Here is a 26,833-nt window from a genome sequence, read left to right as displayed (position 1 = left end):
CACGTGTATACCAGTACGTGTGTGTGTGTGTGTGTGTGAGAGAGTGAGAGAGAGAGAGAGAGAGAGAGGCATACTTGCTGAGAAAGATGCGTGGCTGGAGGGGCGGCGGGGGAGAAGAGACCCCGACCGAGCCTGCACCGAACAAAAATGTCACCCGAGCAACCCCTCCAGGAGACATCCCACCACGTGTACTCCAATACACGTGCGCGTGCGAAGGGGAAACAAGCGGAGACAGGGGCTCGGGCGACGAGGAGAGGAAGGGAACGGGTCGCTGAGCAAACACGCCCTTCGAGCAGCCCCTCCACGAGACATGCTGGCGCTCGCCTAGCGGTACGCGGGTGTGTCTGCGCGTGTGAGGAGGATACAAACAGAGAGGGGCTTCAGACGGGGGGGGTCAAAGGGAAAGGGCCCCCGAGCATGTGCGGAATGTGCTCTCCAGCTCCCCCCGTCCCCCGCCTTAGGGTTGCTTCTCCCCCGAGGGAGGGAGGGAGGGACGGAGGGGGCTGCGGCTCCCCCCGCAGAGAAGTGTCCCCCCCCGCTGCGCTTCTCCTCTCCTCTCCTCCCCTCTCGAAAGGAGGCAGGAGGCGGCCCCCGCGCCAGCGCCCCGCAGCCTGTCAGCCACTCACCTCGCCGCCGCCTCACCTGCCGCGCGCCCCCGCCGCCCCCTCCTCTTTGTTTTGCTCCCCCGCCCCCTCCTTCCGCCACGCTCCTTCCGCCGCCGAGCGCCGCCTCCTGCCGCCAAGGAGGACTCGCTCGCTGTCGCAAAGCCGCCGCTGTCGCGAAAGGCCGCTCGCCTCGTCCTCGCAGCCCGCGCAGGCGCGGCTTTAAGTCCGCGAGTGTCCCCGCGGCGTGTCTGCTCTAGAGTAGGGGCGGCGGCGCCTCTCCGGGTCTTAAAAGCCCCGCCCCGCCCCGCCCCGCCCCGCCCCGCCCCGCAGTGCTAGAATCCCGGTCCGGACCCGGGACAGCCGCGGCCTCCCGTCTGCGCCCAGCAGCTGCGGCTTTTCTCTTCTCATTTTTACCTCAGAGTCGTGGTGGGCTGGGGGCTACCGGATCCGAGAAGCACCGCGCCCCTTGCTGGGGTCCCGATCCGGGCCCCAAACGGCCACGACCTTAAACCCGTGTGTCGCAGCCGTGTCTTTTCCCCTTCCGTTTTACGCCAGAGTAGGTGCAGGGCCCCGATCCAGATCTAAAAAGCCACCATAACTCCCCCCCCCCATGCTAGGGACCTGATCCGGGCCCCAAACAGCCATAACCTTAAACCCGTGTGTCGCAGGTGTGTCTTTTCCCCTTCCGTTTTACTCCAGAGTAGGTGCAGGGCCCCGATCCAGGTCTTAAAAGCCACCATAACACCTCCCCCCCCCCCGTGCTAGGGACCTGATCCGGGCCCCAAACAGCCACGACCTTAAACCTGTGTGTCGCAGGTGTGTCTTTTCCCTTTCCGTTTTACTCCAGAGTAGGTGCAGGGCCCCGATCCAGATCTTAAAAGCCACCATAACGCCTCCCCCCCCCCTGTGCTAGGGACCTGATCCGGGCCCCAAACAGCCATGACCTTAAACCCGTGCATAGCAGGTGCGTCTTTTCCCCTTCCGTTTTACTCCAGAGTAGGTGCAGGGCCCCGATCCAGGTCTTAAAAGCCACCATAACACCTCCCCCCCCCCCCGTGCTAGGGACCTGATCCGGGCCCCAAACAGCCACGACCTTAAACCTGTGTGTCGCAGGTGTGTCTTTTCCCTTTCCGTTTTACTCCAGAGTAGGTGCAGGGCCCCGATCCAGATCTTAAAAGCCACCATAACGCCTCCCCCCCCCCTGTGCTAGGGACCTGATCCGGGCCCCAAACAGCCATGACCTTAAACCCGTGCATAGCAGGTGTGTCTTTTCCCCTTCTGTTTTACTCCAGAGTAGGTGCAGGGCCCCGATCCAGGTCTTAAAAGCCACCATAACACCTCCCCCCCCCCCGTGCTAGGGACCTGATCCGGGCCCCAAACAGCCACGACCTTAAACCTGTGTGTCGCAGGTGTGTCTTTTCCCTTTCCGTTTTACTCCAGAGTAGGTGCAGGGCCCCGATCCAGATCTTAAAAGCCACCATAACGCCTCCCCCCCCCCTGTGCTAGGGACCTGATCCGGGCCCCAAACAGCCATGACCTTAAACCCGTGCATAGCAGGTGTGTCTTTTCCCCTTCCATTTTACTCCAGAGTAGGTGCACGGCCCCGATCCAGATCTAAAAAGCCACCATAACGCCTCCCCCCCCCCCCGTGCTAGGGACCTGATCCGGGCCCCAAACAGCCACGACTTTAAACCCGTGTGTCTTTTCCTGATTCTAGGGACCTGATCCGGGCCCCAAACAGCCACGACTTTAAACCTGTGTGTCGCAGGTGTGTCTTTTCCCCTTCCGTTTTACTCCAGAGTAGGTGCAGGGCCCCGATCCAGGTCTTAAAAGCCACCATAACGCCCTCCCCCCCATGCTAGGGACCTGATCCGGGCCCCAAACAGCCACGACTTTAAACCCGTGTGTAGCAGGTGGAGTAAAACGGAAGGGGAAAAGACACACCTGCTACACACGGGTTTGAAGTCGTGGCTGTTTGGGGCCCGGATCAGGTCCCTAGCATGGCGGGGAGGGCGTTATGGTGGCTTTTAAGATCTGGATCGGGGCCCTGCACCTACTCTGGAGTAAAACAGAAGGGGAAAAGACACACCAGCTACACACGCGTTTAAAGTCGTGGCTGTTTGGGGCCCGGATCAGGTCCCTAGGATGGGGGGGAGGGACCTGATCCGGGCCCCAAACTCCAGAGTAGGTGCAGGGCCCCGATCCAGATCTTAAAAGCCACCATTACTCCCCCCCGGGGCATGCTAGGTACCCAATCCGGATCCAAAACAGCCATGACTTTAAATCTGTGTGTAACGGTTAAGTCTTATCCCCCCCCCCATTTTTACTCTAGAATAACTGCAGGGCCCCCGATCTGGATCAAGACTCTGGTGTGGGGTGGGTGGGGGGAGCTTTCAAGGGTCAGATAGGGCCCCCTACACCTACTCTAAAGTACGGAAGGGGGAAAAGACACAGCTGCTAGACGCATTTAAAGTCATGAGTGTTTTGGATCTGGATTGGGACCCTAGCATGGGGGACCCTAGCATGGAGGGTTTTTAAAAATACTCCCAGGCTGTTCATTGTTTTGCATTATATTGTATTTTATTCTTTTAAATATTTGTATTGTATTTTTTGTTTTTAACTGTGTTTCAGCTGGTTGCAATCTGCCTAGAGAACATTAGTCATTGGGTGGATTAGAAATCTACTAAATAAATAAATAAATAATAAATTTAAAGTTTTGGATAAGGCTCCCCTGTACCTACACTAGAGCCAAAATGAAGGGTGTGTGTGGGGGGGAAGACACAGTTGCTAGACGCAGATTTAAAGTCATGACTTTTGAATCTGGATCAGGACCCTAGCACGAGGGGACGCTTTTAAGGTCCAGATAGCGCTCCCCTGCTCCTACTCTAGAGTAAAAATGAAAAGAAAAAAGATGCTGCTGCTGCTGCTAGACACAGATTTAGTGTCATGGCTGCTTTGGTCCTCACAGCACCCTCCTGGCCATGTTTACTTGGAAGTAAGCCCCACTGTGTTCAATGGGACCAGTATGTGTGTTCGGGATTGTGCCAGAAGAATAAGCTGTCTCAGAGCTCAACCCTGTTAGAGAAAAAGGACACCATAAGTGGCTGGCAAGGCAGTCATGTAAGCATAATCAGCAATAAGCATATAGGCATAATCAGCAATAAACATATTGACACACTCATGACCAATGAGTCAGCTAACGGCTCAGTCAGTTGACATGTCTTGTGGCTAACGGAAAGATTGTAGAAGGGGAAGGGTATAAAAGACTTGTGCATGCTTATCTCGGGGTCCAAACTGCTCTGCACCCATTTTGCAAAACGACTAATAAAATAGTGTTGGATCCACTGCTGCCTGCCTGGCATCCTTTCTTTCAACCAGAAGCAAGAACTTTTGTCTAACAACCCTCCACAGGTCTACTCAGGAAAGTATGCCCCAGTGATTTCAATGGTGCTTCCTCCCAGATAAGCCACAATCCTCTCTATGCACTTGCCTGGGAGTAAGGCCCCATTGAACTCATTGGGACTTAATTCTGAGTAGTCATCTAGGATTGTGCTGAAAGGCTGCAATTTTTTTGTGCCCACTTGGACTGAAGTCATTATAAAGCTAAATAATCATTAAAAATTAAGGGAGAGCAAAGGCCTTGCTTGAGGTTCCAGACTGAGCAAGCACACAGGTCACCTGTTCACACTTCTCCACCATGGTGAGATGTACTGCCTTTCTATTTAGTTGATGGTAATTACTTCTCACTGGAAAAGACCCTGATGCTGGGAAAGACTGAAGGCAAAAGGAGAAGGGGACGGCAGAGGAGGAGATGGCTAGATAGCATCACTGCTGCAATGAATATGAACTTGAGCACGCTCCGGGAGAGAGTGGAGGACAGGAAGGCCTGGCGTGCCATGGTCCATGGGGTCACAAAGAGTCGGACACGACTGAACGACTGAACAACAATTACTTCTCAGTGTTGATATGCAAACTTTATGCAAATCTGTGCCACCTTTTGTCCTGCCGTTTGGTGATGCATTCTGCTTTTTTGGCAACGCATCAGTGGCCACCCTACCACTTTGGGGGAACGCTACTGTTGTTTCCCCTCGCCCCAAGGAAAAGACCATTTTGTTTCTGGAGCAAGGAAAATGGCAGAGGGAAAAGGTGCAATTTGAAACTGGTTGCAGATTGGGGTGTATTTGGGGCTAGCCCCCTTCCCCATGAACAATGCATATGGATTTGTGCTGTTCAGGGTACAATTCTATGCATGTTTAGACAGAAAAAGTCCTACATCTCCCAGCCAGCATGCTGGCTGGAGGATGCTGAGAGCTGTAGGACTTTTGTTCTGTCTAAACATATATAGGATTGCATCTTACTCAGTCCATTGATCTCTGTAGATCAGGACACAGTAAATGACTGAAAAATGAATTAATAAGGCAGGAACTTGAATCAACAGAATGCACAATTAAAAGATCTGTTGTTCCAGTTCACAGTTAGAATAAGCCTGAGCTGCTGGGATTGGGAAACTGTCCATTCTATTTGCCCCTTGAGCTGGTAAACTAAAAAAAATCTCATAGCATGATATACCAAATATTTATTTTTTATTGTTAGATCCAAATATTTAAATCTATTTAAATTTGCAGGACCTAAAGTCATATAGCAGGAAAACAGTTAAGACACAGTGATGTTTCTAAGATGCCATTACATACATTTTGCACAAGCTATCATGTGTATTTTGAATATTATGAGGTTTGGGGTTTGAAGGCAAGACCCATGGGGCAGCATTGAGAAAAAGGCGTTCTAATGATGAACACATTTTGCCAACCATATGTCAAAGAAAAATGAGTATATCAGAGGTTTCCCTTCAGAGGTTTCTGAAATGAGTATTTCAGAGGTCCTGAACAACAAAAAAGAGCTCGCATAATTCAGAGGTTGGATGCACTCAGTCTCCTTGTTCGCATGATCACTGTGGCTTGTTTAAGCCACGGTGCATGATGGGCACCATTTCCCTGGGCATGGCTTGTTGCATCGGCCAAACCTGGGCAACATGGTTTGTTTGAGGAGGAAAAAACCCTCAACCCATGAACTGTTGTTTAATTTGTGGTGATTGTGTGAACCAGGTCATAGTCTTCAGCCTGAGTGAGATGCACTTCAGGGACTGAGAAGGTTTGCAGCCAGAGAGGCAAGGAAAAACGGTCAGGCCTGGAGGTTTTTGTTGGGGGGGGGGTATCTCTGAGAGGAGTAGTTTCATTTCTCCAGTTCAGTTTCAGTTCCCCAGTTACATTTCATTTCTTCAGATTTGAAGCAGTACTTTTGGTTTTGAGGGAGGAGGGTATATAAAGAGAGAGTCAGAAAGACCAGAGCGGTAAGAGCAGAGTTGGGGAGACCAGAGCCTGAAGAAGGAGCAGGAAGAAGCAGGCTGGAGAAGTCGAAGTATAGCTAGGATAAAGGAACTTTTATTTTCTCCTAATGCCTTTTGTATCACTCAGCTGTATTGTGTAAATACCTTTAGTTGTGATTTGCTTGTTTTAATTTACCAGTGAGCTGTTGTGGTTAAGCCCTGTGGCTAGAGTATCAACCAGCCCATGTCTACAGCCTAAACCCCACGTTACTGAAAAGGAGAAGGTAAAAGAAGGAAGGTGGGACTCTAAAAGAGGCCAGAAATCTTTAAGGATTTACTCAGGGGGGGGGGGGTCCAGGTCAATGGTGGAACCCTGACAGGGACATTATCCTTTTCAGACATTATCAGGTGTAGAAATGAATGCTTTGGGTGGCCAGGCAGCCACCTTTAACATTGTCCCACAATAGCATCACTCTGGAGCATTATAGGAAATTAAAACAATGTCCAATTGGAGGAACCCGCTGGCATATAAAGATTCCAAAAGCTGTTGCAAGCTTGGAGCTGGCCCTAACATAGGTTGAAGGGTGGAAGCAGACTCCCTCCCCAACCGTCATCCTTCCGAAGAGAGCCCAAGAGTGTACGCTCCTTTCAGCCATCAGAACAAACCCGTAGAGTCTGGAGGAGAGGTTGCTGCTGTAATACCTGCCTTCTCTCATCTCTGTTTCTATACCAGGTAACATCTGGAAAGGGCAAATTCCTCCATCACCCAACTAGACAGGAAAGGGGGTGTGCCTGAATAACATTCAGCTCTAGGGCAGCCCACTGATCATCCTTGAGCAGTCCGTTATCAGTGATGGGAGCAATCTTATGGCCCTTAGACAGCACCTGGGGGGCCATAGGATTTTTCGGATTGCTGGGTCCGTGGTTGGAGACTGCTCTCTGAGGTCGGAGACAGGAGTCCGAGCTCCCTGCTCCCTCCTCCTCCCCCTTCCCACCGCACTGGCTGCTTCTTCAAGGTCGCAAGAGCGTCCTTGGAGAGGAGGGAAAGGGAGCGGATCTGTGGGCGGGGAGGGGAGGCGGCTTACGAAGAATCCTCGATAGGGTTGCGCCCTTAAATGATTTTTGAAATGTTGGGCTGGAGCATGAAATGAAAGTGAAGAATCTGCAAGGGGAAAAAAAGAGGTTTGATTTTTATTTTGTTCAAGAATACCATCACAAGAATGGCCTCGGATCAGCTCAGCCTAGGGCAGTTTTAGTTTTGCATGCATTTATTGGCCAACGTGGCAAAATAATATTTTTTTTAAAAAGTCCAGATGAGGATTGGGTTGTGAACAAGTGGAGTTGATCGTGGCAATATATATGTATGTATGTGCGTATGTATGTGCGTATGTATGTATGTATGTGCGTGTGTGTAATATGAAACAACTGGGGAGGGACCATTGCTTAGAGACAGAGCACAAGCTGTAGAAGGACCTGAGCAGAGGTTCATCCCCAGACCTCTAGGGAAAAGGATCAAGGTAGGTGAGAGAGAAGACTTCTTGCCTGAGACCCCAGAGAGCTGCTGGTACTGCCCTACATCAGGGCTGTCGAACCTCTTTCAGCCCGAGGGCTGAATTTTATTTTGGAGAAGCTCTCGAGGGCTGCATTTTATTTTGGAGACGCTCTCGAGGGCTGAATTTTATTTTGGAGAAGCTCTCGAGGGCTGTGTCTCACTGCTGGGCAGGGCCAAGGGCAATAAGGGCGGGGCCAAATATTCAAAACACCAGCATAATTTAGCTTCATAGAATCATAGAATAGTAGGGTTGGGAGGGGCCTAAAAGACCGTCGAGTCCAACCCCTTGCTCAATGCAGGAATCCAAGTCAGAGCATCCCTGACAGATGGCTGTCCAGTTAACATTCTTACTGCCAGTAACAAAGCCTTCAGAGAGGCATTTCAACCTTTTAGAATGGGAAAAAAAACTCTGCAAAAGCCAGGAAACCACCAAATGATTGGTGGTTAGAGAAAAGGAAATGCCCCTGGGCTAGATGGACAAATGGTCTGACCTAGTATAAGGCAGCTTCCTATATAAGCTCAATTCCCCATTGGCCGGACAACTGCCAGCAATTTTGACAAACATGTGCCATGTAGTCAGTGAGCATGTCCGACACGAGAAGTTCAAGTTGGCGGTGTAGGGGCAGTGCACAAAGTCTGGGAAGTTATTCTGACTTGACAAAAACAAGTTGGTCTGATGAAATATTCTTTTGGCTTGCAAGCCTTCATTTGTCCATTGATGAGACGTTGTCCTTTGATGCTGCTGCTGCTTCTTCTCAAACAGGGTGTTGTTTACGTGAAAACCAAAGGAGACGTCGTTTTAAGCACAAAAGGAGCCCTCCAGGCAGCATCAGCAAAAAGACGGCGGCCACGTGGAATACAGCTGTGACGGTAAAACCAAGGAGATGTTGCTCAGAGCCCCAAAGGAACCTTTCATCCAGCATCAGAAAAAAGATGGCAGCCACATAGAATAAAGCTGTGCTTAGGCAGAGATGGAGCCAGTCTTAACTATTCCCCAAATCTCTTCACTAAAGCAATGCAGTGGGGAAAAACAGCATATTAAGTAAATCAAGCGCAAACGTGTGGCCCTGCAGTTACGGAGTCGGTCTTGGGATGTGGGAGGCTTGAGCAGGAGTCTCTCTTCTACCGTAGACTCATTGTGTGGCCTTGGGCAAGCTGCGATCTCTCAGCCTTAGTTCCTCATCTGTAAAATTGAAATGAAAGGATCATGAGTAAGGTGTTGTGAAGGTAGGCCTGACTAGGCATCTTGAGTAGTTTGGTTCAGGCAACCAACCTAGGTGCTTGAGGGGAGTGAAAGAATGTATACGTGTCTGATGATGAGAAGGTAATTGTAACTTGCTCATTATAGGCAGGAACTTCCTTACTTTAAGGAGTAGCTTAGGACCTTAGAAGCAAGAGGTAATAATGCAGCTGTGCTGATAAGACTGTTACTGAGTACTAATTGGTTTCTGAGCATGCATAGTGTATTTTCTTTGTTCTACAAATATTCAGTGTGTATAAATATACACTGTTTCTTTTGGTGGGGGGCAGACTCAGTTTCGATTGACTCTCCCACAGCTGTGATGTGCTTTCATAACTGCCTGACAGTTCAACCTAACCTGCCTTGGATATTTCCTGAACAGTGTCTCAAGGACAAATGCAAAATAATACAGTATAGTCAGGTCAGAACAACCCTAAGTTGCAAACGTTTTGTTGGTGATCGTTGGTCAACAAACCAAGGCTTCTCCACTGTTCTCTGCTCAGCTAGATTTCTTCGGTGTCATTCTACATCTTCCCTTTCCACTTAGAATCATAGAATCTCACTTCTCGCCTTGTTTTAGACTGCTTCTTTGGATTTTGATTTCAGCTACCAACAAAACTGGCCAGATCCCCAGTTGGACCTGGTAAAAGGCCTCAACCTCCCATTAAGGGCAGGGGTGGGAAATCTTTTTCAGCCCAAAGGCTGGATAGCCACCCAGGGATCCTCCTGGGAGCCACATGCCAGCAGTGGGCATGGCAAGAGCCCAGAGTCAATGTGGCAACCCCACTCTCTCACTCATGTACAGATGCACATATTCACACATGTGCACCCCGCCATATGTATGTATGCGCACACATGAAGAGCCAGACAATACCTCGGGATAGCTCCAGAGGGCCAATACTAGCCCCCCAAAGTAATTTAATTCTGGGGACATGCGATAGAGTCTCTGACCAAAATTCTGAGGGTGATCTTGAAATGGAATATGAAATCAAGGAGACATCCAAAGGAGAAAGAATGGTGTAGGAATGGGTGGTTTCAATTACCCTCACATAGACTGGATAAATGCATGTTCTGATCACAACAAGGAGGTAAAACTTTCTGATACCCTAAATGGCTGTGCCCTAGAACAGTTGGTCATGGAACTGACCAGATGGGAGACTACCCTGGCTTTAATCCTAAGTGGCGCCCAAGGTCTACTGCAGGATGTGAATATTTTTTGAACTGTGGTGAGTTGGTTAGTTAGCAAAAAAGTGGACTTCATGGAGTTCCTACTACATTGGTGGCAGACCGGTATAATTTGGCTTAACTAGTAGCTTAATAGTTAATGGAGAAGCTCTTTCACACTGGCTTGCAATCTATGGCCTTCACCTTAAAGCTGTTGTGACCTCACTCTGCTTGAGCAGAGATAGGTTTCGTTTCCCGTGAGAAGCAAGCCACCCCCCCCCCGCCACTGCCCCAGCTTCTGGGCATAGAGTGCGTTTCTATCCTGTCAGCACCTGAGCTAGTGCCCACAAAAACAAGTCTGCAAGCCTTGCGCTTTGGTCTCAGTTCAGGGCGCAATGTACACTGTAGGCCTGGAGAAACATGTGTGGCCCTAGGAATGGCTTCTATCTATCATGGGCCTCCCTGATAGATACCCAGCTATGACAGCTTGATTAGCTGGAAAGAGGTGTGAACTTTCTTTGCATAGATATTCCACATCCATTTTCTATCAATCAACTGTCATTTTTTTTTTTTTTGCATAAGTGACTCTGGCTAGATCTACACTACTGTGTTGTAGCAATATTGAAGTGCACTGATAACTGTTGGGGCACATTACACATTCGATATACCGCTATTGTAGTGCTATTTCCTCCTTTTTATTCCACGTTATCCAATATACCGCAACAAATGTCATTGTGTGTCCTATGAAGTATAAATGCATAACAGAGATATAGCCTTACCATGATGGGATCGTAATGATATGATACAAGGTGTAAATATGGCCTCTGTTTCATCTTGGTAGTCAAAAGAGTCTAATTTGACTGGGACCTGACGGAATCAGGGCCCCCCAGATCAATACATGAACTGAATGGAAGCAGGGATCTCAGTGCTATTGATTTTTATGTCAGTGGAAAATGGCTAAGGAAGTCCAACACAGTCACATTTGACTTCAAAAGAGGAAACTTCTCAAAAATGAAGGGTTTGGTAAAAGATAGCTGAAGGGGTCATGGAAAATGGTCAAGAAGGTCAAATCTCTCCAGAATACTTGGGGGTTACTCAAATTCACAGTAATAGAAGTTTGAGTAGAATGTGTACTGCAAGGGAACAGAAAGATGGATTAGGTAAGCTCTTCATCTCATCCAGCATGAGTTTTCTTATGTTCTTCTGATTTTCTAGTGCTATTCCATCCTGTTGTTTTAGTCCTGTTTTAGGTTGTTGGTTTTTAAAAGACCATTGTATTGTTTATTTTATGAACTTTTGGAGGATATTTTTTAATAAATGAAAAGGAAGGGAAAACATCTGTCAAAGAAACACATGAATAAAAGTTCTAGTGTAGGTGATGCTTCTATGGTTGCATTTTATGAACTTTGAGATTTTTATTTTTTTAAATAAATAAATGAAAATGCTGTGCATGCATTTCTCAAACAAATACATAAATAAAAGTTCTACCATTGGTGATACTTGTGCTAGTTGGAGCCTGAGCTCACTGCCAGGGTGAGGTTTTAAAATGTTGATCCTTCAGTGCCCAAAGCAATGCTGCTTCATAACAAAGTACTTGTCAAATGCATCTCGCAGAAAGGAGAGGGGGAGGAAAGGACGGGTCTGGGATACACTGCGGCGGATTGCTGCCCCCCATGCCCTGCATTAGGTGCTGTGGCTCCTGGAGAGTGGGGCAGAGGTAGAAGAAAGGGGAAAAGGAAGAAGATTAGGGAGGAGACTAGAAGGGGAGCTGGAAGGAAGGAAGGAAGGAAGGAAGGAAGGAAGGAAGGAAGGAAGGAAGAGGCCATTAGGAGTGGGGATCAGAAGGATGGGAAAGATGGAGCAAGTACTGGGCAGCATGGACGAGAAAGAAGAAGTCTGGAAAGAAGTGGGCTCTCCCACACTGGAGGCATTCAAGATGAAGCTGGACAGCCATCTGTCAGGGATGCTTTGACTTAGATTCCTGCATTGAGCCGGTGGTAGACTCGATGGTCTTGTTGGCTGGACCCTTCCAACCCTACTATTCTATGATTCTAAGAAGAGGAGCTTGAGGTAGGGGTTAGGTTGGAGAAAGGTTCTCCTCCAGTCTCTGCAGTTTCTGGGATTGTCTCTATGGGCTTCTATATACCTGGCTTTCATCCCGTTCCTTTACCGGGGCTTCTGCTTCCGGATTCTTTGTGGGATTAAGATTGGCTCCTTTACACTTGCTTTTTTGAGGGATTTCCTTTCACCGCAAGTTCTATATGTTTCATTATACAGCCACTAGATTGTGCTGTGGTACAGCTGTGGTATAGCGGAATTGCGAAAATACGCAAGTCATTGGAGCGCTTCAAATCACCATTAAAATTAAATCCTGCATTTTCCCTGTTAAGAAGAAAGCTGCGATAATGGTCAGAAAGCACAGGAGAGGCCTTGGAGATTGGTGATGCCTTGTAAAGGACCTGCAAGTTACTGTGAGTGACCAATCACGAGCGCACAATAAAAGCCTCATGTAGAGAAGCCCTATGTGGTGAGAACTTGTGACTTCTCCCCAACTTAACTAATTAAGCTTCCAAAGAGCAGCTGACACATTTTTCTATCTTTCTCCCTCTCTCCTCATTCTCTATCCCTTCTCTCACTCCCCCTGCCCCTCCCCAAATGCCCCTGATACCATTTCTCTCTGTTTCTCTCCTAGAGGAAAATGGCCACCACACCATGCCATTAGGCTTAGAAAAAAAAATTGTCCATTGGCTCCCCTGATTCCTTGATCCTCCGTTATCTTAAATATGTGTCGCTGTTATAGTTTCAAGGGGATGCCAGACACTGCTGAGTTTGCTTTTGAAAGGTTTACTGCTATTCTGTGTTTTTTTTATGCTCCGTTCCTGTAACCTCGGATGCCGTCATCCCACTATCGGTGAGTTTGATGGCAGCTTCAGCAAAGTTCAGTGCCTGGTTATTTCAGACCTCTCCTCTGTTATGTTTTTTAATTGGGATACGATTTCATGACGGGGTTCCCTGCTTCCCTTCAACATTTTGATGTTTGGTGTCCCGTCATCAGGCCTTCTCCTCCCTCTGTATTTCTGTACATTGTACTAAATGTATTTTCGAACTGAGAGCATGGTGTAACAAAGCCTTCCCCAACCTGGTGCCCTCCAGATGCTTTGGACTGCAATGCCCAGGAGTGCTGATGATTGGCTATGCTGGCTGGGGCTGATAGGAGCTGAAGTTAGGGCACAATCCCTAGACAACAAGGAATATTCTGCACAACTACTGCAAAGCCCATGTCGCCACGGAGGCTCGTCATGTGAGGGTGAAACATACTGCAGCTTGCAGTTCTGGGTAGCGCTGGGCAATAGGAAAATCCCACCCGTTGGGCAGCCTGAGAGGCGTTGGACTTTTTAAGTCACTGTACCAAAAGATGGTGTGGGTGATGCACTCCTGGCTTTGTGGAAGAAACGTCTTGGCTTACCCTGGCCTGTTCTGCGCCTGCTCCATGTGCCTTCCAGGTCCAGGCTGGGGCAGAGCCAGGAGGGGGTGGCGCCTTTGCTGCTGTTTCCCAACCTGCGGTCTTACCTTCAGCAAGTAATAATAATAATAATATACAGGGCGCGGGGGACAGCGATCCCCTGCAGTGAATCCCAGACCCCTCCTTTCCTCCCCTCCCCATGTCCATTGTTTTGTACAGCCTCTCTCTGTCCAAGAACTGTACCATCTCTTGGTGTGGTTATCCGTGAAGGCAACTCCTTTGCATCAGTAATACCGTTGGCTGCAGGCATGCGAGATCAGAGAACAGTTATCTCCAACTTGCTAGCCTGTGTAAAAACTCAAAAGGTGCCTCACGTTCTTCCGGAAATGGGGGAGAGTTACTTTCCCATCAAAGGAGGAACGGCACTAGACTTGGCAATGCTGCTATGCTCCTGTGTAGCAAGATAAGGCAAATAGTTTTTGCCTCAAAGCTGAAGTAAAACCATCCACAGTGTGCCCGCAGATGGAGAGGTTTTTTCCCCCCCAGAGGGTCCCTCCCTGTTCTTTCCGTAGACCTCAGAATCAAGAGTGAGGTAAATAAGATCCCAAGGGCAGTTTCCTCAGCTCGACGTAATGAAAGTCACCTTTGCTAATGGATTTCTGGTTGTTGTTTTTTTAATGCATAATGTCAATCTGTTACTTGGACCTCTCTCCAGCACCAAGTAGAAAATACTGCACCCTTGTGAGTAGGAACGTCAGAGAAATCAGGTTTTGGGGTGGTGGTGGTGGTGGAGTTTGATGAGTTTTCCTAGGTTCCGCCTCCATGGACTTCATTTTGGTTCTGCAGTGAGTCGGGCCAGTTCATGGATTTTCCAGGCATTTTGGTTATTTTTTGTTGGTTCCACAATCTGTGCAGATTTCTGAGCCATTTGCGCAGATTTCGGAGCCATTTGTGCAAATTTGGCGACACTGTGCAAATTGCTCAGAAATTTGTGTAAATTGCAGAAGCTGCAGGGAAAAAAAGTACCCAAAAAAGAACCAAAATAAGTTCCCATAATTCAGGGAAAAGCCTGTAGCTCGGCTTGCAAACACAGATTGAGCTGTACACGCTGCAGAACTCCATCAAGTAAAAAAAGAACCGGATTTCCCAGCGACAGACATCCCTCCTTGTGAGGCAGAGAGCAAACGTAAAGAGAAATGTGGGAGTCTTTATATCAGCAAAGCTGGAGGTTAATTTTAGGTGGTACATTGGGCATAGAATCAATAAGAGAAGTCACATTAGATAGTATGATCTAGTGGTCGTAGGGCATGCAACCCCCCCCTCCAAATGAAGTCCCATCTTCAGTGGTAGAAGAAAACAAAGTGACCCAGTCTGCAGTCCTATACTCACTTCACTGGGAGTAAACCACTCTCAACTCAATGGGGCTTACGTCTGAGTAGGCTTGAGTAGTATTTCTCTCTCAATTTTTTTTCTGAATAATTGCTGCTGCTTTGAAAACAATTTTTTAAAACTTTTTTGACATTCGTTTCATTGTTGATTTTATAGTATTTGCTTTTAGTATGTATGTCACCCTAAGAGCTTCAGCTATAGGGTGACTCATCAATTGAAATAATAATAACAGCAACAACATTATAAAAAATCATCATCATCATAAAATAATAAAACTAATGTATAGGATTATGCTCTCAGATGGCCAATTGCCATTAAAAAGCTTTTGGGGAAAACTTATGGCAAAACACCTAACTGCTAGGAAAACAGGTGCCTGGATATGGGGAGTAACACAAATGAAGATCCTCCAGCACCAAGAATCCCTTTTCCCTGGTCACCACCCACCTTATCTTCAAAGGTGGAGGCATGCCAAAGCAGAGTCTGCGGTGATTTCCCCCTTTATCCCCCACACGATGTGTTAAGAAGAGAATGCAGATGGAAATAGGGTCACCTTCAAGACTGAGGGCTTACCTAGTGGAGGGCAGCGGTGTTCCAAACAGCACTAAAGTTCTGGGTTTCGCTGCCATTTTAAATGCCCGCAACACCGCTGATGTCATGTCTCTCTGGGGCATCGTGAGAAATTAAAATGGTGGCTAGACCCAGCTGCCCTGTGCTGATCAGGGCACTAGAGAAAATGTAATAGGGAGCCCATTGTAGACATTAGTGGTGGGCCCTGGAAGCTGCTCAAGGATACCAGGTTCTCTGGCACTGGTCCTGGATGGAAACAAAGATGGCATGCACTCATGTTATCCTTCCTAGGAGATCTCTTTGCAGCAGTGGAGGCTGGTGGCTTTGATTTTGGTGCGGCTGTGAATCCATTCTGGGCCTCAGTCAGGACCAGCCAGAACTCTAATGGAGCTGTCCAAGGTGCTCAACTTATTTGAGGCTAGGGTTCGGCACCTTGGACAGCTCCTTCAGAGTTCTGGCTGGTTCTGGCTAAAGCCCAGAATGGATTCACAGCCCCACTGAAATCAAAGCCACCAGCCTCCACTGCTTTGGATACAACCCCCCTCCCCCAAATCACACACACAACCTACCACATTGAAGTGGCATCTGTAAAGGAACAAAATTTCTGTTGCACAAGTGCACAAATGCTGCAGCCAGGGTGCAAGCAGCTTTTAGGCTGTGCAGTTCACACATGTCTGTTGTGCAGAGGTCATAGAATGGTTCAGGATCCACCTTGAAAAGAAAGAGGAGAGAACTGGATGGAAATCAATTTGGTGATTATTGGAATCTGTTTTGGTCTAATGCCGGCTCTTTCTTCAGAACAGGAGGGAATGGGCATTAAAAAAAGAGTTTAAATCTTATTGAAATACATATATCAAAATGTAGTAAGAATGAAGAGGAAATAACAAATGTAAAATCCTCATTAATAGAGACATTGCATAGGCAGCTGCGTTATTCGACCATTTAGCTAAGTATTGGGCAGTATCCAGCTGTGTCATTCTGTTAGTGCAAATGATGTTGCACTAGCAGAAACTAGGTTCTGAACTATGTGCAAGAGGAGAATCCAACTAAAGTTAAGTTTGTGCAAGTAGTTGTGAATTATGCTTGCACAACCCATGGTGCAACCTGTTACACAACCCATTGCACAACCCCTTGCACAACCGTTTGCACAATGGGTTGCACAAGCATAATGGGCAACTGCTTGTGCAATGGAAAGTTTTGGCAGAGCTCCACTAACACTATTTGAGATTGCAGAATGACAGCATTGGATACTGCCTTTGGGTAGTATCCAATGTTAGTCCTACATGTAGTAGACCCATTGAAATGACTGAGACTTAAGTTAGTCACAACTAACTGAAGTCCCATTAATTTCAATGGGTCTATTCTGTGTAGGATTAACATTGGATACTACCCTTTCTCTACTCCAGGGGTTAGCAAAAGGTAGATCTCCAGATGTTTTGGACTTCAGCTCCCAGAAGCCCCTGCCAGCATGGCCAATGGTCAGGAATGCTGGGAGTTGAAGTCCGAACCATCTGGAGATCTACTCTCTCTGCACCCCTGGTCTACTCTGTTTGATAGTGGCTCTCCAAGGTCTCAGGTAGTCCCATCACCTGCTACCCAATCCTTTTTAAACTGGAGATGCCAGGGATTGAAACTGGAACCTTCTGCATTCAAAGCATGTGCTCTACATCTGAGCTATGGGCCCTCCATATTTCTTTCTGGACTTTCTTATTGGGATTAATAAAGTTCCAGTATACAACAAAGGGTTGCTATTTGTCAAACTCTTGAATGATTCATTCCTGAGCATAACGGTTTATAAAAATGTCCATTAACATAGCTTGCCAAACCTTGCTGTAGCTTTTCAGGGATTCAAATTACCTCAAATGTTTAGAACAAGAAGGGGCAGGCTAGAATAATCTTAGCAGATGTTTATTATTGAGTTATTATATTTTTAGTCCACACAACAACAACAAGTACTACAAATGCCATTTTTATTTTATTTTTTATTTTTTACCCCAGTGTCTGTTGAGTGTGGTCCGCAGAGTGTGTATGTCCAGCGGACTAAAATGTGTGTCCAGCGGACCTCCTGCAGTTGCTCACCCCTGCATTAACCTATCATTTGCCACTCCTTCCAGGCTGGAGAATGTGGCTTTACTAGACTCCTTGGATACAAAGGGCACCTTTCTGATGCAGTCCTCACCACCTGCATGCTGTAGGAGCCAGTGGCTGCAAAACTGGACAACGGTCCTTTAAGGAATAGACAGCTCCTTGGTGTGTGTGTGTGAGTGTGTGTGTGTGTGTGTATGTGTGTAGTTAACAGCAGGTCCAGACCTGCCAGCCTTCACAAGGCTTGACAAGGCCTCTGCATGTTGCTGAGACAACAGCTCTTTTTGAGTGGGTTCCAGCCAGGATAGATCTGTCCAGGGTCCTGAAATGCCTGGCCCTGCTATCCTGCATAGTGAGACTTGACTCTGCCTTGCCCTTCTAGTCTGTGCAGCTGCTTCAGATTGGCTCCCTTGGGAACCTTGAACCAGCTAGTCAGGACAGGTTGCAAGTGAAGAGCCCTAAAAAGCCACTGCCGATCAGAACAGACAGTACTGGGCTAGATAGACAAATAGGCTGCATTGATATAAGGCAGTTCCTTATGTTACTAAGAAGCCTTGGGGACCAACCCCTAGATAGGGAGGAACTTGAAGTTCAGTTACATTTCTTTTCAATGTGCTATACTAGGACACAGTGGAGGCTGGTGGCTCCCATTTTGGTGGGGCTGTAAATCCATTCTGGGTTTCAGTCAGAACCACGAGAACTCTAAAGGAGCTATGCAAGATGCTGAACTCTATCCCCAAAATGGGTTCAGCACCTTGGATAGCTCCTTTAGGGTTCTGACCATCTTGGATAGCTCCTTTAGAATTCTGGCTGGTTCTGACTAAAACCCAGAATGGATTCACAGCCCCACTGAAATCAGAGCACCAGCCTCTGCTGCTAGAACATAACTTTCTCTAGCAATCTCCTCCAGGGATTAATGCACGTTGGCAACCTGGAGCGCGAACAGCAGCAAGTTCATATCATGCACCATGCTTTGATGATGCTACTTACTACTTTGAAGCAGTTCCGAAAGAGGGAATCGGAGTCTTGGAAAAAGGTACTGCAGATTTGGGAGCTAGATGTGTTGTGACACGGCGTGTCAGTTCTCTCCACTTGGCTGCAGGAGTTGCTCACCTTGGAGGGGAAATCAAACGTATGATGTCAGTGTAGACAAACAGGGTCTTTCTTTTTGCATCTTGAATTGTTCTTTCAACTTGCACACTGTGTCTTATCTGTACCTTGGATGACAAAAGGTTTGTCCACAGTAGGGATTTCGGAGAAATCTGCAACAGAATCCAATGAGGATTCTCCTTCCCTCCCCCTCTGCAGAGCTCTAGCTAGATGGGCAAAAATGCCCGTCTAGCAAAAATGCAGAGCAGGAGAAGCGTGGAGACAAAGGTTGCCTCTGTGCTCCTCCTGCTCTGCATAGGATGCCCATCAGTCTCCGAGTTTGGAGGCTTATGGGCATCTGGATACGATTGCACCCTAAATGTCATTTGCCACCCCCTCATGGTCCCCTGTTTCCTCTGAGCTTATCTGCAATTCTCACAGTACCTGGAGGAAAATTAATTTCCCCAGCGACAATATCTAGTTGTGAGCTATCCCAGTTGTAATTTGGGGTGTATTTTGGGATGGCTTGGACTTGAATGAAGACCCACTTGCATTTCAAAAGACCTGCTCCTGGTGGAGATGAAAATGGCTAGAACTGGTTTGTTGATATAGTTCAACCACAGCCACCTGCATTTTTGAATTCTCCTTCAGGACGTGGATATGGGGGGCTGCCATGATTCATACCTTCTGCACACCCCTGGCTTAAGGAGAGCCACTGTCATTTTTCACCGAAGACAACCAGTCTTTGGTATTTCCCCAGCAAAGTACTAAAGTCTCTGGCTTACCTGCCAGGCATGTATGAATTCCTGCAAACTGTCAGCATAGGAGTGATCTGGAAGCATCCACTCGTTCCCAGCTTCATTGTCATTGGTACCCAAAAGGCCAGCAGATGCTCCTAAAAAGGCAACAGAAGACTCAGGAACCTTATAGGGCAACTGGGCCAGAACCACAGGAAGCTCCGTGATGCCTTTTACAGGATAAGGGCCACATCTTTAGAGACATTCTGAGAGGACCCCTTCTAGCTGTCTAGATTCTTAAGTAGGGATGGACGGATTGTGCAAAATTCCATTCCATCTGTGTTTCATGAGCCTTTCATTCCGTCGTCTGCCCACTGATGGCATTGGATTTTTTTTTGTTTCTGAATCTGCGCAAAGGTGCATTGGTGCAAATTCGCACATGCGAAAATGTGCAAATCCCCCATAAAGAACATTTCCATGCTTTAGCCTATGGGGGAAATGTACAGTTTGGGCCATTGTTAAATTTTTTTGCATATTTTTCTGTGACAAAATTTGTGCAAAACTTGAGAAAGTTAGAAAAACAGTCCGCAAGTCTGCAGAATCTGCCTGATGGGGGAAACACCGGTCCACTGTGGAATCTGCTGTTAAGATTTATGAAAATCCAAACTCATTTGGTTCCATTGCAGATTTCTCGGATCCCTGTTCTTAAGTAGTGCTGCAAGCTTTGCTTGACCGAATAAAGCCGGGTGTCATGCCCTACCTGGAGGAGGATTCGTCTGAGGAAGGGGGGGGGAGCCAGCACAATGGGCCCCAGCCAGAGATAAGCAAGGAACAGGAAGTCTTGGCTGACAGTCTTCCCTTGGAAACGTTACAGGAGTAATCTGGTCCCCTCGAACCAGTTCCTGAATTCCCCCAAATGCTGGAAGCAGAGCCTGAGATGATACATCCCTCTGAACGGCGTAGAATCAGACGCGAGCAGCAAAAGAACAAGAGGAAGTTACAGTGTAGGGCCTCCCTTAAAAGCTACACACTGACCTCATTAGCCAGCTGTGCTGAATAACAACCAGCTATAAATCAGCCCCACTGATGCCAGCTCTCTGCTGTGAACAACAGCGCCATAACCTTGGCACTGCCTTCCAAGACACCATATCTGACAAGCTCCTAGACCCTCAGCTCCCCATCTGCACAATGCCTTCGGACACCCCCTCTGACTGGCCTTGACACTTGATAAGGCTGATGCTTGAGAACTGACCTTTGGACTGCCTTGGCCTTGCCTCTGCCTGTGCCTGCAAAACCTCCTTGGAACTCCTGTGCATGACGGTGGACTGAACTGGTTGCTGTCTCGCTGCTGTTCCTGGGCCTATCTGTGCCTTGCCCAAGGCCCTTGCCTTGAAACAGTACACAGGGGGTGCAGAACCTCAGGCCTTCCTGGGCTCCCAATCTAGCCCACTGGGCTTTCCCCAATGACCTTTCCTTTGACCACCCCTCGTTTGGTGACTTCCTAGCTTTTGTGCAGTTGCCCAAGGATACCAGGTGTGATGCAAGCCCTGACCACATAACTCAAAAGGCCAAACGTTAAGGACGAACCGTGATGCCATCCATACAAGGTAAGAGTGCAGAGGCCATAATGGAGGTCACACAGAAACTGAGCCCCCTTGGTAGTAGACACTCCTATGCGATCCGATTCTTTTTGGGCTGCGATGCCATTTCCTTCAAGGGGAATTTCAAAATGCTGGCAGCTTTCCTCCAACAGGGAATAGTTGTACTTCTTGTAGGTCTGTTTTACAGCAGAAGCAAACAAAAGTTCAGATTGCATGGAGGGATGCGCTTTAGGAATTCCACGCCATGGGGTAAATGCAAAGGGGTTTACAGTAAGTTGATGACTTAACTTGTCCTTCCCTAACCTCATGTCCCCCCACCGATGTGTTGGGCTACAGACCTCATCATCCCCAGCTACCATTATCCATGGTCAGGGCTGATGGGAGTTGTAGTCCAAAACATCCAAAGGGCACTAGGTTGATTGAATTTATTATGAAGACTGATTGAGTTTATTATGCTATTTTTTAGCATCTTCCTGCCCAAATGTCACATATACGAACCAATTTCTTGGAAGACTTTGGCACAGTTTCCTTGTTCTCTTGCCTTATTGCAGCCTTCCCTAACCTGGTGCCCTCCAGATGTTTGGTACTACAACTCCCATCAGCCCCAGGTAGCATTTGTGATACACATTCATTCACATTTCTTCTCTTACCTTCTGTTCCGGGTAGATAACGACAGCTGTGCCGTTCATGTCAACATGTAGTGACCGGTCACCTCGACTGTTCACATTTAATATTATGGTAAATGCATCATGAACAAAATCCTTGGCTAGCAGAACACTGCATTTGGAGGTCAACCTGTACATTTTCCCATCAAACGTCCTCAGGTGCTTGTTCCCTATCAACAAGGCATGATCTGGGAGGATGTAAAAAGTGCTGTCATTCCATCACCCAGGGCAAAGTTCCTAGATCAGGAGTGCTGAATTTCAGGCCCTCAGGTCAAATCTGGCCCATCTGGGGGCCAAATCTGGCCTTCCAGAGTTCCCCATGTGGTTCCCAAGGCCCCTTCCCCCTTATTGTTTGGTGGTTTTCACATGCCCCCTTCCCCCGATCGTTTGGTGGTTTCCACAGCCCCCCTTCCCCTTGATCATTTGAGGGTTTCCACACACACCCTTCTCCCTGATCATTTGGGGGTTTCCACCTCCCCTCCTCCTGATCTTTTGGTGGTTTCCACATGCCCCCTTCCCCCGATCGTTCGGTGGTTTCCACATGCCTCCTTCCCCCTGTTCATTTGGGGGTTTCCACCTCCCCTCCCCCTGATCCTTTGGTGGTTTCCACATGCCCCCTTCCCCCAATTGTTTGGAGGTTTCCACAGCCCCCCTTCCCCTTGATCATTTGAGGGTTTCCACACACACCCTTCTCCCTGATCATTTGGGGGTTTCCACATGCCCCCTTCCCCCGATCGTTTGGTGGTTTCCACAGCCCCCCTTCCCCTTGATCATTTGAGGGTTTCCACACACACCCTTCTCCCTGATCATTTGGGGGTTTCCACCTCCCCTCCTCCTGATCTTTTGGTGGTTTCCACATGCCCCCTTCCTCCGATCGTTTGGTGGTTTCCACAGCCCCCCTTCCCCTTGATCATTTGAGGGTTTCCACACACACCCTTCTCCCTGATCATTTGGGGGTTTCCACCTCCCCTCCTCCTGATCGTTTGGTGGTTTCCACATGCCCCCTTCCCCCGATCGTTTGGTGGTTTCCACATGCCCCCTTCCCCCGATCGTTTGGTGGTTTCCACATGCCCCCTTCCCCCGATCGTTTGATGGTTTCCACATGCTCCCTTCCCCCTGATCATTTGGGGTTTTCCCCCCATTCTAAGATGCTGAAATGCTTCTTCTAAGGCTTAGTTACTGGCAGCAAGAGCTTTAAGATAGAATATGCTGGTATTTGGGCCCTACGCACGGCTAGGATGTGGCCGCCCCCATCGCATCTCCAAACCTGAATTGGGAATCAGACTTCCTGCATTGAGCAGGGGGTTGGATTTGATGGTCTTGTAGGCCCCTTCCAACCCTATGGTTCTATTATTCTACATGCGAGGCTTCTGTGTTCTCATAAGAAACTGCCTTCAACCAGGTCAAAGACTATTTTTCCATCCAGACCAATATTGTCTATTCTGATTGGCGATGGCTCTCTGGGGACTCGGGCAGAGGTCCCCAGTTTTTCAAACTGGGGATGCCAGGGATGGAATGTGGGACCTTCAGCACACAGAACACATGCCCACCCACTGGGGATGTTGGAGAAATCTGCAACAGACTCAAATGAGTTCAGATTTCTATAAATCTGACCCGTGGATTCCACAGTGGACCAGCTTTTCCCGAGTTGCACAGATTCCACAGAGTTGCGGACCATTTTTTTAATTTTACTTTTTATGTATTGCTAGAGAAGTATGTAAACAAACCAACAAACAAAAACCACCAGCAGCTGAAAATGCACATTTTCTGCATAGGCTAAAACATGAAGTTTGCATTTTGGGGAGATTTATACATTTTTGCAAGTGTACAAATTTCGGAAACAGAAAAAATTCCAATTCAGTCAATGAACAGAGGTCAGAATGAAAGGCGCCTGACAATCCGTGAAATGCAGACGGAACACATTTTATGAGACCCATACATCCCTAGCCATCCCTGAACCCAGAGAGCTTCAGCTATTGGGCGGTATAGAAATAAATAAATAAATACATAAATGAACCCTGAACACGAGCATGAGAATGCATCCACCAAAGATGTTAGCAAATTCTTAAACACATGCTCACGTCTGATTTCTGCAAATTTCCCTATTCGATTTTGCACACATTTGTAAATTACCCATGCAGTGTTTTTCTGAGCTGGCTTTTTACCAAGTCAGATTCCACAGACTTGTTCATTGTGGGGGGGGGGATTTGCACTAATTCACACTTGCGCTAATGCAGATTAGCACATTAGCCAAGTGCACATTAGTGCTAAAGCGTGCTTGCACCACTCCGCATTAGTGCAAATTAGCACAAGTACAATGAAATTCATGCTTTAGTCTATGGGGAAATTTGCTCAGCTCTGGAAATTTGCACCAATTTGGGGAGGTTTTGCACAGTTTTCCCATTTGCGCAAAATAAATGGTGATCACAAACATGAGTGCAAATCAAGGAGAGATCAGCAGCAAGCTCATGTTTGGAGAATCTCAGCGGGCTCAAACATCACTCATTTGCCCATTCCTATTCTCAATCACAAACCAGGGCTATGGCAGAACAGTGGAGAACCCCACCCAGTACACTGGGGTGGGCAGCCTTTGGGCTTGTTGGAACAACTTTGTTTTTTTAGTGGGACCCCAGTTTCACAGGATTCTGCCTTATACTGAGTCAGACCATTCACCCTTCTAGCCCAGCATTGTCAACACTGACTGGCAGCAGCTCTCCAGGGTTTCAGTCTGCAGTGCTTCCTCACCCCTACCTGGAGATGCTGGGGACTGAACCTGGGACCATCTGCATGCAAAGCAGATGGCCCACTACTTGGGATGTACAGTTTTTGTAAAATCCATTCTGTCTGCCTTTTGCAGATTGTCAGGTGCCTTTTGTTCCGTCGTCTGCTCATTGACGGAATCAGATTTTTAAACTTCTGAATTTGCACAAATTCACATTTGTGCAAATTTGCACTTGCGAAAAATCTCCCCTCCCCACAATATTCAAATCCTTCAAAAATTTGCATTTTCACACTTTATGCCATGGGGGAGATGCACAGTCTTGGCTGTGCTTTTTTTTTTTTTAATTGCATATTTTTGTATTACTAAATTTGTGTCAAATTCAGGGGCGTGGGGGGGGGGGGAACAGTCAGCAAATTCATGGAATCTGCCTGACTGGGGAAAAGCCGGTCTGCTGCAGAATCCATGGGTTGGATTCATAAAAATCTAAACTCATTTGATTCAATTGCGGATTTCTCTGACGTCCCAACCTACCACGGAGCTACAACCAGAGCCAGGTGCAAAGGACATACACTTAAAATTAAAGAAAAGGGTGCCTCTGAGCACATTTCTGAGCCTTGTTCTTAGCACCAGAACTCAATTAAACTCACAGCCCCTTCACTCAACTGTCCATTCTTGGTTTCCCCAAGCTTTCTGCACTTCAGTAGCCTAATGTAAGTGCGAAAAGTCATGTTGCTATTGTTACTGTTAAACAATTGAGAGTCAGAATGAAACCCTTGCCGATCTATTGCAAATGACCTAGAGTTCTAGCAGGAGATTCCGTCTCCCTTCTGCCTATCCCTGCTATAGATTACATGGGGGAAAGGTTGCTGATGGGCTGCCCTGGATCCTGGGTGGTAGAGTAAATTTGGAAGGGGGCCCAGCATTCAAAAGGTTTAAGGAACACTGTATGCATCACGAGCTGTGTGCATCACGATCTCAAATTCTGCAGTCAAACAGCAAGTTCTGAGATACGAATAAATTATGCAGATACAGCACATATGCGTAGCATGACTTTGTTCCAAAGCTTCACATGACTGGATACAGCATCTCTCTCTCTCTCTCTCTCTCTCTCGAACTCAGTAAGAAACTGGAATGTAAGTTAGGGCTTTTAAAGGACTTACGCTCAAATGGGCTCTCCATCATAGTTCGCTTGAATCGGTAATATTCTGCAACCAGGTTGACATTATAGAGGCCTTGGAGTGGCTTCATCAGTTTCTCTTCAATGAGATAGTTGGTCAGGTTGGTCAGCTGCAGCGTGGGCTCTCCTCTAGGCATCACTGGCAATCTAACCACCACGGAGCAATTTCTGCAAGGCATCCATCCTGGATTAACTATGGGGCTAAGGCGGGCTTGTAAAGAAGCTCACAAAAAAGTGACTGCCCTGCAGAATTATTTACTAGCCTGTCAAGACTTACCCGGCTGAAAAACTATACAGGTTTGATAAAGATTTCTGGAGCTTTCTCACTGCTCTGGAGAACTTGGCTTCTATCCAGTTTAGCATCTGTTGTGTTGCCTGTTTTCAGGTTGGATTAAAGAGGAGCAGGGGGAAAATCAATGATTTGACAATGCGTTCTTAAAAACAAACAGATTTTAAAATTATGTCGACACTGACTGGCAGCAGTTCTCCTGTGTTTCAGGCAGGATTCCTTCCCAGCCCTACCTAGAAATCAGTGGTGTTGCTAGGCTCTTAAAAAGATTTGGGCCCAGGCTTGTAGGATACAAAACTTCATAAAATTGGAATGTGTCACTTTATATGTATATATAAAAATGTAGAAATAATTGCTAGGATTTTTTTTAAAATTTCACAGGAGGCAAAGCTAGCCTATTAATTTCTCACCCAAATGGTCTCAAATAAAATAAATTCTTCCATCAATTTGCACCCTGACCCAGATCATCACAAACAAATGGAGAACGTCCCCCCTGCAAGCTTAATTGCTCTGCAGGGAGCCTAAATGCTGTGCCCTCCCTGGCTGTAACCCCATGGAAAATCACCCCCCCCCCCGTGTGGCAATTAAGCTAAGGAAAAAATCTTTCCTTTGGCACCAAGGGCTCTGGGGAATAAATCCAGGGCCTTGGGAAATAGATTCAGGGCCCGGGCCCCATAGGCCCAATCATAGCAACACCCCTGCTGGAGATGCCGGGGATTGATCCCGGAACCTTCTGAATGTGAAGCATGCACTCTACCACTGAGCTACCTTCTTTCAAAGGCCCTGTTTGAAGCCAGTCATTAGGCCATTATGCCCTCAATGCAGAGCTGCAGGTAAAAGGAAGAGTTTCTAATACAAACCATATCTAAGCCAGTTTTCAATGCTCTTAACGAAACCTGGATCGGCTCCATCAGCCATACATCCTTCACGAGGGTGGGCACAAAAGCCTGGAGTTTCTGCAGATACTCTTCCGTCTTATGCTGCCACACTTCGTCAAAGGGTTTCAAAGTCACATCGTAATAGGCGTCCTTCAGCGTCGTTAACGGCTCTGTAAAAAAGCACAAAGAAAAAGTGCAATAGGAAAAAAACAGGATCCACCTTGCTAAATATCAGCTGGCATTGGGCAGCTTCCACTTAGGTCAGGGCATGGCATTGAAATCTGGCC

At 47.5% G+C, this 26,833-nt stretch overlaps 2 protein-coding genes across 4 annotated transcripts in view; both read right to left on the bottom strand.

Annotated features, from left to right (window-relative positions):
* Positions 1 to 720, bottom strand: part of MARF1 (meiosis regulator and mRNA stability factor 1) — a 47,044-nt gene extending 46,324 nt beyond the window's left edge. The window contains exon 1 of one of the 3 annotated variants that reach the window (XM_084818612.1): positions 627 to 720. The gene's annotated coding sequence lies outside the window, so the exon portion shown is untranslated. Of the gene's footprint in view, positions 1 to 74; positions 161 to 626 lie in introns of those variants that run through there. The other 2 variants (XM_084818614.1, XM_084818613.1) reach the window with 2 other exon arrangements.
* Positions 721 to 8,613: 7,893 nt separating this feature from the next.
* Positions 8,614 to 26,833, bottom strand: part of APOLTP (apolipoprotein lipid transfer particle homolog) — an 80,492-nt gene continuing 62,272 nt past the window's right edge. Inside the window, exons 26-34 of the mRNA XM_084819204.1 lie at positions 26,529 to 26,716; positions 25,657 to 25,754; positions 25,363 to 25,547; positions 21,466 to 21,668; positions 20,802 to 20,991; positions 19,263 to 19,372; positions 18,379 to 18,501; positions 15,873 to 16,014; positions 8,614 to 8,663 (exon numbers count right to left, since the gene is read on the bottom strand). Coding sequence (XP_084675330.1) covers positions 8,614 to 8,663; positions 15,873 to 16,014; positions 18,379 to 18,501; positions 19,263 to 19,372; positions 20,802 to 20,991; positions 21,466 to 21,668; positions 25,363 to 25,547; positions 25,657 to 25,754; positions 26,529 to 26,716 — 1,289 coding nt within the window. The remainder of the gene's footprint in view (positions 8,664 to 15,872; positions 16,015 to 18,378; positions 18,502 to 19,262; positions 19,373 to 20,801; positions 20,992 to 21,465; positions 21,669 to 25,362; positions 25,548 to 25,656; positions 25,755 to 26,528; positions 26,717 to 26,833) is intronic.

This window comes from Heloderma suspectum, chromosome 12 (assembly GCF_057233095.1).
Source record: "Heloderma suspectum isolate Gila_16-S chromosome 12, 16-S_ref, whole genome shotgun sequence".
Taxonomy (NCBI): domain Eukaryota; kingdom Metazoa; phylum Chordata; class Lepidosauria; order Squamata; family Helodermatidae; genus Heloderma; species Heloderma suspectum.
The sequence above is the reverse complement of the archived record's forward strand: the minus strand, read 5'-3'. Positions and strand labels throughout refer to the sequence as shown.